The following is a 13,955-nucleotide window of genomic DNA, read 5'->3' on the forward strand; positions in this document are numbered from 1 at the left end:
TACAAATAATATTGCCTCCTTAATATTTATTAACTATCCGCTTAATAAAATAAAAAAATATGTTATTTTATTTAATTGCCCATAGTGATAAATTAATTGTGTACCGATAGCTACAATAATTAATTATTTTGGCTCTTTACTTAAGTATTAATTATTTATAGCTTTATACATATGTTGAATCTGATTCTTTACCAGGTTCTGGCAAGACAGATACAGATAGTGTAACTCAAACTGCATACAGCTATGAAGTGGGAGCATACTCACTCATACCCTCCGCCTTGTTCTGAGTTGGACATGCAATGTGTGTCCCATTCACCGACCCCAGTATGTACTCAGTTTACTAAGGAATATCTCATTAATTAAACTATGTAGCAAGACCAAATTGCAATCGTGCAGAAGATTAACCTTTAGGCTGAACAAGAGCTTACTTTTTACAAAACACAATGCACATTTTATAATCAACTGTATGATTATTTATGGAACATTTTCAGTGTGCCATGCAGGTCGGTATTAATGTATTGTCAATGCTTTTTGCAGAATTATGCCAAGCTAATACCCGGAGCCACTGTTGGACTTTTGCATAGAGATTCCGGAAATGTATTGCAGTTGATTTTAACGGCATACAAGGTAAGATCTTTATATTTCCTTTATGACTGATTAATATATAGGGTGGGATGTAATAGGGTGTGAGAATCAAGAAGTCAGAGATTTTGTGTGTTTTTTTCTTAAAGTGGCAGTCATTTACATGTCAAAACCAGGTAGGTCGATGTTTCCATGTGAATATTGCCACTTTAAAAAAATCCAGGAGAACTCTCACAAAATCTCTCACTTCCTGGTTCTCTCACCCTATTACATTGCCCCCATCATTTGTTACTGTTGATTTTTTTTTTTTTTTAAATAGTCTGTAGACATTGGGGCAAGTCGTTGTGTGGGTAACCTGAGTGTATTCTCACTGTGCATGCTCCAGAGCCCAGCATATTCAGCTATGGAGGATACTGAGTCATTAGCAACTCAGCAGCATCTCCATTTTTGTCTGAAGAGCAGTAACTGGGCAGTAAAGGGGCATCCACACATAGGCTAAGCTCACTGAGGGCGTTGCAATGGTAATGTGGGCTCTGCAGAGTTAGGTGTACACATACTTGCACCTGTGTTCAGAAAAATCTTTTTTATCCAAGGATAAGGCAGGGACTGTAAGAGCATGTCAGCCTTGAAAAAGGGACTTTGATGTCCCGAAACGCGTCGGCACCTGCTTTCCAGTACTTTCCTGTGCTTCTGGACATCCTTGACTGTGAAAGGGACCACTGGGGAACACGCCTGACGGAGCCACATGCAGGGTATTGTTCCCGGGAAAAACCTTGCATTCATAACACCTGCGGCTCCGATTATCATCTTGGTAGGACTCTGTTTCCCATGTTGGGTTCTGTTTTTGTCTCACTTTTAATCATTGTGTAGTATTAAATTTATATTTTATTCACATCAAGCCGGTACATTTTTTTTTATTTAGAAAATAGAAGTTCCTGCAAAAAGTGTAGCATTGGATTAGCGCCAAAGTGGGAGTAGTCACTTTACCATTTTTAGTGCATTTTTACTGTTTGGAGTTTGCAGGGAACTCCCAGACTACCCCCAGGCTTGCACAAATCCTTACAGCGCAACCATCCACCTCTATTATTTCTTTTTTGTTCTGCAGAGATAGATCAATTTCTTAGATGTGTGAAACTCAGCATATGGATGAATATCTGCACTTAGAGCCTAATTTAGAGTTGATCGCAGCAGCAAATTGGTTAGCAGTTCGGCAAAACCATGTGCCCTGCGGGGGGGGGGGGGGGGGGGGCAGATATAGAGATGAACGCCTGAAATTTTTCGGGTTTTGTGTTTTGGTTTTGGGTTCGGTTCCGCGGCCGTGTTTTGGGTTCGAACGCGTTTTGGCAAAACCTCACCGAATTTTTTTTGTCGGATTCGGGTGTGTTTTGGATTCGGGTGTTTTTTTCAAAAAACACTAAAAAACAGCTTAAATCATAGAATTTGGGGGTCATTTTGATCCCAAAGTATTATTAACCTCAAAAACCATAATTTACACTCATTTTCAGTCTATTCTGAATACCTCACACCTCACAATATTATTTTTAGTCCTAAAATTTGCACCGAGGTCGCTGTGTGAGTAAGATAAGCGACCCTAGTGGCCGACACAAACACCGGGCCCATCTAGGAGTGGCACTGCAGTGTCACGCAGGATGTCCCTTCCAAAAAACCCTCCCCAAACAGCACATGACGCAAAGAAAAAAAGAGGCGCAATGAGGTAGCTGTGTGAGTAAGATTAGCGACCCTAGTGGCCGACACAAACACCGGGCCCATCTAGGAGTGGCACTGCAGTGTCACGCAGGATGGCCCTTCCAAAAAACCCTCCCCAAACAGCACATGACGCAAAGAAAAAAAGAGGCGCAATGAGGTAGCTGTGTGAGTAAGATTAGCGACCCTAGTGGCCGACACAAACACCGGGCCCATCTAGGAGTGGCACTGCAGTGTCACGCAGGATGTCCCTTCCAAAAAACCCTCCCCAAACAGCACATGACGCAAAGAAAAAAAGAGGCGCAATGAGGTAGCTGTGTGAGTAAGATTAGCGACCCTAGTGGCCGACACAAACACCGGGCCCATCTAGGAGTGGCACTGCAGTGTCACGCAGGATGTCCCTTCCAAAAAACCCTCCCCAAACAGCACATGACGCAAAGAAAAAAAGAGGCGCAATGAGGTAGCTGACTGTGTGAGTAAGATTAGCGACCCTAGTGGCCGACACAAACACCGGGCCCATCTAGGAGTGGCACTGCAGTGTCACGCAGGATGTCCCTTCCAAAAAACCCTCCCCAATCAGCACATGATGCAAAGAAAAAGAAAAGAAAAAAGAGGTGCAAGATGGAATTGTCCTTGGGCCCTCCCACCCACCCTTATGTTGTATAAACAAAACAGGACATGCACACTTTAACCAACCCATCATTTCAGTGACAGGGTCTGCCACACGACTGTGACTGATATGACGGGTTGGTTTGGACCCCCCCCAAAAAAGAAGCAATTAATCTCTCCTTGCACAAACTGGCTCTACAGAGGCAAGATGTCCACCTCATCTTCACCCTCCGATATATCACCGTGTACATCCCCCTCCTCACAGATTATCAATTCGTCCCCACTGGAATCCACCATCTCAGCTCCCTGTGTACTTTGTGGAGGCAATTGCTGCTGGTCAATGTCTCCGCGGAGGAATTGATTATAATTCATTTTAATGAACATCATCTTCTCCACATTTTCTGGATGTAACCTCGTACGCCGATTGCTGACAAGGTGAGCGGCGGCACTAAACACTCTTTCGGAGTACACACTTGTGGGAGGGCAACTTAGGTAGAATAAAGCCAGTTTGTGCAAGGGCCTCCAAATTGCCTCTTTTTCCTGCCAGTATAAGTACGGACTGTGTGACGTGCCTACTTGGATGCGGTCACTCATATAATCCTCCACCATTCTATCAATGTTGAGAGAATCATATGCAGTGACAGTAGACGACATGTCCGTAATCGTTGTCAGGTCCTTCAGTCCGGACCAGATGTCAGCATCAGCAGTCGCTCCAGACTGCCCTGCATCACCGCCAGCGGGTGGGCTCGGAATTCTGAGCCTTTTCCTCGCACCCCCAGTTGCGGGAGAATGTGAAGGAGGAGATGTTGACAGGTCGCGTTCCGCTTGACTTGACAATTTTGTCACCAGCAGGTCTTTCAACCCCAGCAGACTTGTGTCTGCCGGAAAGAGAGATCCAAGGTAGGCTTTAAATCTAGGATCGAGCACGGTGGCCAAAATGTAGTGCTCTGATTTCAACAGATTGACCACCCGTGAATCCTTGTTAAGCGAATTAAGGGCTGCATCCACAAGTCCCACATGCCTAGCGGAATCGCTCCCTTTTAGCTCCTTCTTCAATGCCTCCAGCTTCTTCTGCAAAAGCCTGATGAGGGGAATGACCTGACTCAGGCTGGCAGTGTCTGAACTGACTTCACGTGTGGCAAGTTCAAAGGGCATCAGAACCTTGCACAACGTTGAAATCATTCTCCACTGCACTTGAGACAGGTGCATTCCACCTCCTATATCGTGCTCAATTGTATAGGCTTGAATGGCCTTTTGCTGCTCCTCCAACCTCTGAAGCATATAGAGGGTTGAATTCCACCTCGTTACCACTTCTTGCTTCAGATGATGGCAGGGCAGGTTCAGTAGTTTTTGGTGGTGCTCCAGTCTTCTGTACGTGGTGCCTGTACGCCGAAAGTGTCCCGCAATTCTTCTGGCCACCGACAGCATCTCTTGCACGCCCCTGTCGTTTTTTAAAAAATTCTGCACCACCAAATTCAAGGTATGTGCAAAACATGGGACGTGCTGGAATTTGCCCATATTTAATGCACACACAATATTGCTGGCGTTGTCCGATGCCACAAATCCACAGGAGAGTCCAATTGGGGTAAGCCATTCCGCGATGATCTTCCTCAGTTGCCGTAAGAGGTTTTCAGCTGTGTGCGTATTCTGGAAAGCGGTGATACAAAGCGTAGCCTGCCTAGGAAAGAGTTGGCGTTTGCGAGATGCTGCTACTGGTGCCGCCGCTGCTGTTCTTGCGGCGGGAGTCCATACATCTACCCAGTGGGCTGTCACAGTCATATAGTCCTGACCCTGCCCTGCTCCACTTGTCCACATGTCCGTTGTTAAGTGGACTTTGGGTACAACTGCATTTTTTAGGACACTGGTGAGTCTTTTTCTGACGTCCGTGTACATTCTCGGTATCGCCTGCCTAGAGAAGTGGAACCTAGATGGTATTTGGTAACGGGGGCACACTGCCTCAATAAATTGTCTAGTTCCCTGTGAACTAACGGCGGATACCGGACGCACGTCTAACACCAACATAGTTGTCAAGGCCTCAGTTATCCGCTTTGCAGTAGGATGACTGCTGTGATATTTCATCTTCCTCGCAAAGGACTGTTGAACAGTCAATTGCTTACTGGAAGTAGTACAAGTGGGCTTACGACTTCCCCTCTGGGATGACCATCGACTCCCAGCGGCAACAACAGCAGCGCCAGCAGCAGTAGGCGTTACACGCAAGGATGCATCGGAGGAATCCCAGGCAGGAGAGGACTCGTCAGAATTGCCAGTGACATGGCCTGCAGGACTATTGGCATTCCTGGGGAAGGAGGAAATTGACACTGAGGGAGTTGGTGGGGTGGTTTGCGTGAGCTTGGTTACAAGAGGAAGGGATTTACTGGTCAGTGGACTGCTTCCGCTGTCACCCAAAGTTTTTGAACTTGTCACTGACTTATTATGAATGCGCTGCAGGTGACGTATAAGGAAGGATGTTCCGAGGTGGTTAACGTCCTTACCCCTACTTATTACAGCTTGACAAAGGGAACACACGGCTTGACACCTGTTGTCCGCATTTCTGGTGAAATACCTCCACACCGAAGAGCTGATTTTTTTGGTATTTTCACCTGGCATGTCAACGGCCATATTCCTCCCACGGACAACAGGTGTCTCCCCGGGTGCCTGACTTAAACAAACCACCTCACCATCAGAATCCTCCTGGTCAATTTCCTCCCCAGCGCCAGCAACACCCATATCCTCCTCATCCTGGTGTACTTCAACACTGACATCTTCAATCTGACTATCAGGAACTGGACTGCGGGTGCTCCTTCCAGCACTTGCAGGGGGCGTGCAAATGGTGGAAGGCGCATGCTCTTCACGTCCAGTGTTGGGAAGGTCAGGCATCGCAACCGACACAATTGGACTCTCCTTGTGGATTTGGGATTTCGAAGAATGCACAGTTCTTTGCTGTGCTGCTTTTGCCAGCTTGAGTCTTTTCATTTTTCTAGCGAGAGGCTGAGTGCTTCCATCCTCATGTGAAGCTGAACCACTAGCCATGAACATAGGCCAGGGCCTCAGCCGTTCCTTGCCACTCCGTGTGGTAAATGGCATATTGGCAAGTTTACGCTTCTCCTCCGACAATTTTATTTTAGGTTTTGGTGTCCTTTTTTTACTGATATTTGGTGTTTTGGATTTGACATGCTCTGTACTATGACATTGGGCATCGGCCTTGGCAGACGACGTTGCTGGCATTTCATCGTCTCGGCCATGACTAGTGGCAGCAGCTTCAGCACGAGGTGGAAGTGGATCTTGATCTTTCCCTAATTTTGGAACCTCAACATTTTTGTTCTCCATATTTTAATAGGCACAACTAAAAGGCACCTCAGGTAAACAATGGAGATGGATGGATTGGATACTAGTATACAATTATGGACGGGCTGCCGAGTGCCGACACAGAGGTAGCCACAGCCGTGAACTACCGCACTGTACTGTGTCTGCTGCTAATATATAGACTGGTTGATAAAGAGATAGTATACTCGTAACTAGTATGTATGTATAAAGAAAGAAAAAAAACCCACGGTTAGGTGGTATATACAATTATGGACGGGCTGCCGAGTGCCGACACAGAGGTAGCCACAGCCGTGAACTACCGCACTGTACTGTGTCTGCTGCTAATATATAGACTGGTTGATAAAGAGATAGTATACTCGTAACTAGTATGTATGTATAAAGAAAGAAAAAAAAACCACGGTTAGGTGGTATATACAATTATGGACGGGCTGCCGAGTGCCGACACAGAGGTAGCCACAGCCGTGAACTACCGCACTGTACTGTGTCTGCTGCTAATATATAGACTGGTTGATAAAGAGATAGTATACTCGTAACTAGTATGTATGTATAAAGAAAGAAAAAAAAACCACGGTTAGGTGGTATATACAATTATGGACGGGCTGCCGAGTGCCGACACAGAGGTAGCCACAGCCGTGAACTACCGCACTGTACTGTGTCTGCTGCTAATATATAGACTGGTTGATAAAGAGATAGTATACTCGTAACTAGTATGTATGTATAAAGAAAGAAAAAAAAACCACGGTTAGGTGGTATATACAATTATGGACGGGCTGCCGAGTGCCGACACAGAGGTAGCCACAGCCGTGAACTACCGCACTGTACTGTGTCTGCTGCTAATATAGACTGGTTGATAAAGAGATAGTATACTCGTAACTAGTATGTATGTATAAAGAAAGAAAAAAAAACCACGGTTAGGTGGTATATACAATTATGGACGGGCTGCCGAGTGCCGACACAGAGGTAGCCACAGCCGTGAACTACCGCACTGTACTGTGTCTGCTGCTAATATATAGACTGGTTGATAAAGAGATAGTATACTCGTAACTAGTATGTATGTATAAAGAAAGAAAAAAAAACCACGGTTAGGTGGTATATACAATTATGGACGGGCTGCCGAGTGCCGACACAGAGGTAGCCACAGCCGTGAACTACCGCACTGTACTGTGTCTGCTGCTAATATAGACTGGTTGATAAAGAGATAGTATACTCGTAACTAGTATGTATGTATAAAGAAAGAAAAAAAAACCACGGTTAGGTGGTATATACAATTATGGACGGGCTGCCGAGTGCCGACACAGAGGTAGCCACAGCCGTGAACTACCGCACTGTACTGTGTCTGCTGCTAATATAGACTGGTTGATAAAGAGATAGTATACTCGTAACTAGTATGACTATAAAGAAAGAAAAAAAAACCACGGTTAGGTGGTATATACAATTATGGACGGGCTGCCGAGTGCCGACACAGAGGTAGCCACAGCCGTGAACTACCGCACTGTACTGTGTCTGCTGCTAATATATAGACTGGTTGATAAAGAGATAGTATACTCGTAACTAGTATGTATGTATAAAGAAAGAAAAAAAAACCACGGTTAGGTGGTATATACAATTATGGACGGGCTGCCGAGTGCCGACACAGAGGTAGCCACAGCCGTGAAATACCGCACTGTACTGTGTCTGCTGCTAATATAGACTGGTTGATAAAGAGATAGTATACTACTAATATTATATATACTGGTGGTCAGGTCACTGGTCACTAGTCACACTGGCAGTGGCACTCCTGCAGCAAAAGTGTGCACTGTTTAATTTTAATATAATATTATGTACTCCTGGCTCCTGCTATAACCTATAACTGGCACTGCAGTAGTGCTCCCCAGTCTCCCCCACAATTATAAGCTGTGTGAGCTGAGCAGTCAGACAGATATATAATATATATAGATGATGCAGCACACTGGCCTGAGCCTGAGCAGTGCACACAGATATGGTATGTGACTGACTGAGTCACTGTGTGTATCGCTTTTTTCAGGCAGAGAACGGATATATTAAATAAACTGCACTGTGTGTCTGGTGGTCACTCACTATATAATATATTATGTACTCCTGGCTCCTGCTATAACCTATAACTGGCACTGCAGTAGTGCTCCCCAGTCTCCCCCACAATTATAAGCTGTGTGAGCTGAGCAGTCAGACAGATATATATATAATATTATATATAGATAATAGATGATGCAGCACACTGGCCTGAGCCTGAGCAGTGCACACAGATATGGTATGTGACTGAGTCACTGTGTGCTGTGTATCGCTTTTTTCAGGCAGAGAACGGATTATAAAGTAAACTGCACTGTCCTCACTAGTAAACTCTCTCCACTCAGTCTCTACACTTCTACAGTAACAGTACTCCTCCTAGTCAGCTCCAGTAAATCTCTCTCAGTCTCTTATAATCTAAATGGAGAGGACGCCAGCCACGTCCTCTCCCTATCAATCTCAATGCACGTGTGAAAATGGCGGCGACGCGCGGCTCCTTATATAGAATCCGAGTCTCGCGATAGAATCCGAGCCTCGCGAGAATCCGACAGCGTCATGATGACGTTCGGGCGCGCTCGGGTTAACCGAGCAAGGCGGGAAGATCCGAGTCGCTCGGACCCGTGAAAAAAAACATGAAGTTCTGGCGGGTTCGGATTCAGAGAAACCGAACCCGCTCATCTCTAGGCAGATATAACATGTGCAGAGAGAGTTAGATTTAGGTGGGATGTGTTCAAACTGAAATCTAAATTGCAGTGTAAAAATAAAGCAGCCAGTATTTACCCTGCACAGAAACAAAATAACCTACCCAAATCTAACTCTCTCTGCACGTTATATCTGCCCCCCCCCCTCCCCCCTGCAGTGCACATGGTTTTGCCCAACTGCTAACAAATTTGCTGCTGCGATCAACTCAGAATGACCCCCTTAGTTTGGTGCAAGCAATGCAGGACTTACATCCACTTCTGCATAGGTCTCATTTAGTACGCAGCTTTCTGTGCATATTGTAGTTCATTTCCTTTGCTAAAATACAAACAAGTTGCAATCTGTTTCCAATTCAGTAAAAATGCACTAACCACTAATCTGCTTCCTTTCTTCATACACCTTTATGAAATAAAAAACCCTGATAGTGAGAACGTGTACAGTCAACAACCAGAGGAAATAGATGCTTTAATTGTATCTCAGACACAGATCCTAATGTTCAAGAGATGTCAAACCCTTACCCTGCAGCAACTATGCTATTGAGCAACTCCTATAAAGGAGATGTCAGTTGATGGAGATGCCATTAATATGCCAAGCCATAGGTATGATCCTTCCTCAGCACTGGCCGTGACATGCTCTTAATTGCCAGGAGGTAAATGAACTCAGAGAACTGCCATGTAAATGATATTTATCAGAACTGGCTTCTCCTGAATGGGAATGGCTTATTTACATATGGTCACTGAGGAGACGCTGTAAACTCTCCCTAAAACGTTATCACTTTTCTAAGTGACCCTGCATCAGCCATAATCCATAACCATATTGATATGACCTAGTAAGCATGAAATATCTCTGTGTGGGTTACAATGATGGCTCTGCGGCTCTTCTTTGTGTTCAGGTATTATTGCACCATTGGGCAGTCTGGCAGCAACAAGCTGCCCTTATAAATACCAACTGAGGTTGCTATACTGGCTTAAAAGATAACTCTACTAGTGTGTGTTTTTTTTTTATAAACAAGGATTTAAGGGATTTTGAAAATTCTGCATTACTTCAAGATTACAGATGTAATCATGCTCGTCTATCGTCCATATACCATGTAGTATGAAAAACTAGTGATGTTTCAAATGTTTGCAGCTGGTTGTAGTGTGGTGTATTGAGTCGCAGCTTAGTGTGTTGAGATGCCACAGACTGCAATGCTGGTGCTCGTCCACCAGATGTTGCTGTTGAAAAATGGCATTGCGCATGCATGAAATGTCTAGTGTAGTCAAATGATGCTGGCAGTACAAGAACTACTTTTTTTTTTTTTTTATTAGATAGATGAGATACAATACAGGAATAGATGTAAGCAATGTGTAACAGTAGACTTACATGGTCATTTAGATACAATAAACATCCCAATGGGGGAGATCAAGAACCGACACGAGCAAGTTCCAGAGAGCTTATATTCCCTCAAAAATAAAACTTAGACTCATCAATTTTCAAAATATTTTGGGGAAGTATAGAGAGACAGAAGAAAAAGAGGGGGCACAAGAGAAGATAGGGAAAGAGGGAACATAGTTTCAGAGATAGGGGGAGGGATAGGAAAGCAACAAAATATAATGGATCTGGGGAGGGGGATGAGGAAGACCCGACCGGTCCTGTCCCAGGAATACGGGGCGACGGAGACCGTTTAAAACTTGCGGTATAACTGGGCCCGATTAACGGAAGGGTGGAGATGCCTTAAAAAAGGACGTCCACGGCTCCCATATGTGCCATTTCTTCCCTATAATTTCTCCCATGGCGGGAACCTCTGTGGATTTCTAGGACGATGCAATGGCACAACTAGCTGCAAGAACCATGTGAGTGTATATACATCGCGATGCCCGGGGTAATGACACAGAGAGAAGGAAATGCTTGGGGTACAAGGGAATAGAAATCCCCAGGATCGAGGAAAATAGGGAACCCAGTTCCCTCCAGAGGGGGAGTAATCTAGGGCATTCCCACCACATATGCAAGAACGTTCCATCCATTGTTTTACATCTCCAACAAAGAGGGGATAATTCTGGAAACATCTTAGCAAGACGGGTGGGAACATAGTGCCATCTATAGAAGAGCTTATACGTGTTTTCCTTTGCTAGGACACATATGAAACTAGATGCTAGGCTAGCGTAGATATCAGACCAGTTTTCAGAGTCAAACGTTTCCCCCAGGTCAGATTCCCATGCCCTCTCATGAGGCTCCTTATCCACTTGTGATGGGAGTCCCCATAATTTATAAATGGTGGAGATAAGTCCTTTAGCCGATTCTGTGTGCATTGCAAGAACTTCCAGAGAAGTCAGTGGTCTATGATTGAGTTGTGTTAGGAGCGTGGCATGGAAGTGTCGGATCTGTAAGTATTGGAAGAAGAGTGTGCGTGGCGAAGCAAATTTAGTTTGGAGATCTGTAAAGGATGGGAATGGGGAATTTGTAGCTATGTTATTTAATAATTTAACCCCCTCTTCCCGCCAATGCGGTAGGGCATTAGGATGTCAGCCTGGTTGGAACAGAGGGTTATCAAATAACGGAACTAAGGGGCTAGAGAGCGGCGCCAAGTGGAATTTACGGTTAGCAAAGTCCCAAATGTCTAAGGAGTGGGAGATTACTGGATGTTACTTAACGGAACGGGGGCATGTCAGACAAGGGAGCCATAGTAAAGAAGAGATATAGTTCAAATTAAGTGAGTCGGTTTCTATTGAGACCGAAACCCTCTCAGGTTTTGGAGTATTCCATTGGATACATTGTGCCAGTTTGGCCGCAATATAGTAGGCCTTGAAATTCGGGACCCCCAGACCGCCCTTCAAGGTGTGTTTCTGTAATGTTACACGTTTCACTCTAGGTTTCTTTTTGGACCAAATAAAATGGGACGTGGCATATTGAAGGTTTTTGAAGACGTAAGGCGGCACCCGAACCGGAAGGGTTTGGAACAAATAGAGGAGTCTGGGCAATAGGTTCATTTTTACAGCGTTGATGCGGCCGATCCAAGAGATATAATGGGCTCCCCAGTTTTCAAGATCTCTTTGAAGTTGGGAGAGAAGCTTGGGGAAATTTGCCTGAAAAAGTTGAGAATCATTTTTGGTTATAGCAACTCCCAAGTACATAAGTTGCTTTGTGTTCCAACGAAAATTTAATCTATTAGTCAGCATACTTTTCGTGGTTTGCGGGATATAAAAGTCTAAGACCACAGTCTTATCTGTGTTAATTTTATAGCCAGAATGTGTTCCAAACTCCTCTATTTCCCGGAAAAGATGTGGCAATGAGTGTACAGGATCGGTAATTGTAAGCAACACGTCATCTGCATATAACTCAATTTTGTGCTCAACAGCACCCACTTTTACTCCTTTAATTAATGGGGGTTCTATAGAGAGGGCAAATATTAATGGGGAGAGCGGACAGCCCTGACACGTGCCATTAGCAATTTGGAAAGACGGAGACATAACCCCATTGGCAAGTACAGTCGCTTTAGGATTACTATATAGAGCAGATACTTCTTGAAAGAATTGTCCTATAAGCCCCAGGACCAGAGCCGGCATCTTTCGTCTATGTATTTCGTGTATCAGATCAACCGTTCTGCGCGTGTTATCTAGAGCTTGACGACCAGGTATGAAACCGACCTGGTCCGGATGGACCAATTGGGGGAGAAGAGGCCCCAGTCTGTTGGCCAGTAATTTTGCATATATCTTGATATCGACATTTAAAAGCGATATGGGTCTATAGTTAGTAACCAGCTCTGGGTCCCGACCGGGTTTTGGGATAACAACTATACTTGCCAAGGAGGCCAAAGCATCAAAAGATGCACTGTGCAATATATTGTTAAAAAAACATGTAAGAAAAGGAGTGAGCACCGCTGCACACTTTTTATAATATTGGGGGGAGAAACTGTCTGGGCCCGGAGCAGCCGACGCTTTGAGATTTTTAATGGCACTAAGAATTTCTACATCCGTGAAATCGGCATTTAAATCTAACAGCTGTTGGCCCGAAATACGAGGAAGTAAAATGTTAGTGAAAAAAGAGGGTAGAGAGGGAGCGTCCCGTGGTTCAGGCTGGGGAGGGGTAGTAGGGAGATTATAAAGTTTTTCATAGTAGGTTTGAAATTCCCGAACAATTGCCTCTAGGTCATACGTGACGGTCCCCGTGGTTGAAGACCTCACTTTGTTAATCAAGTTCGAGGCCTTTTTTCCCCCAGAAGCTTATTAGCTAGGACAGAGTCGGCTTTGTCAGCCTTATCGTAATATTTCTGTTGAAGTCGTCGTAAAATAAAGGCCGACCTACGTGACAATATAGTGTTAAGTCTGCCTCTTAGCGTATTAATTTGAGAGAGCAAGGTAGGGGTGGGGCGCAATTGATGTTCGGTTAATAGTAGTGATGTGCACCGGACATTTTTCGGGTTTTGTGTTTTGGTTTTGGATTCGGTTCCGCGAACGCGTTTTGGATTCGGACGCGTTTTGGCAAAACCTCCCTGAAAATTTTTTGTCGGATTCGGGAGTGTTTTGGATTCGCGTGTTTTTTTACAAAACCCCCACAAAAACAGCTTAAATCATAGAATTTGGGGGTCATTTTGATCCCATAGTATTATTAACCTCAATAATCATAATTTCCACTCATTTCCAGTCTATTCTGAACACCTCACAATATTATTTTTAGTCCTAAAATTTGCACCGAGGTCGCTGGATGACTAAGCTAAGCGACCCAAGTGGCCGACACAAACACCTGGCCCATCTAGGAGTGGCACTGCAGTGTCAGACAGGATGGCACTTCAAAAAATAGTCCCCAAACAGCACATGATGCAAAGAAAAAAAGAGGTGCACCAAGGTCGCTGGATGGCTAAGCTAAGCGACCCAAGTGGCCGACACAAACACCTGGCCCATCTAGGAGTGGCACTGCAGTGTCAGACAGGATGGCACTTCAAAAAAATAGTCCCCAAACAGCACATGATGCAAAGAAAAAAAGAGGTGCAATGTGGTAGCTGTGTGACTAAGCTAAGCGACCCAAGTGGCCGACACAAA

The 13,955-nt window shown here is 44.8% G+C and overlaps 1 protein-coding gene across 4 annotated transcripts in view; it reads left to right on the top strand.

Annotated features, from left to right (window-relative positions):
• ITGB6 (integrin subunit beta 6) overlaps window positions 1-13,955 on the top strand; it is a 195,406-nt gene that overhangs the window by 86,751 nt on the left and 94,700 nt on the right. For all 4 annotated transcript variants that reach the window (XM_063933652.1, XM_063933654.1, XM_063933655.1 and 1 more), the window contains one exon: window positions 538-627. In XM_063933652.1, the coding sequence (XP_063789722.1) occupies window positions 538-627 (90 nt within the window). The remainder of the gene's footprint in view (window positions 1-537; window positions 628-13,955) is intronic.

The sequence above is a fragment of the Pseudophryne corroboree genome, chromosome 7, assembly GCF_028390025.1.
Source record: "Pseudophryne corroboree isolate aPseCor3 chromosome 7, aPseCor3.hap2, whole genome shotgun sequence".
In the NCBI taxonomy this organism is placed as follows: Eukaryota; Metazoa; Chordata; class Amphibia; order Anura; family Myobatrachidae; genus Pseudophryne; species Pseudophryne corroboree.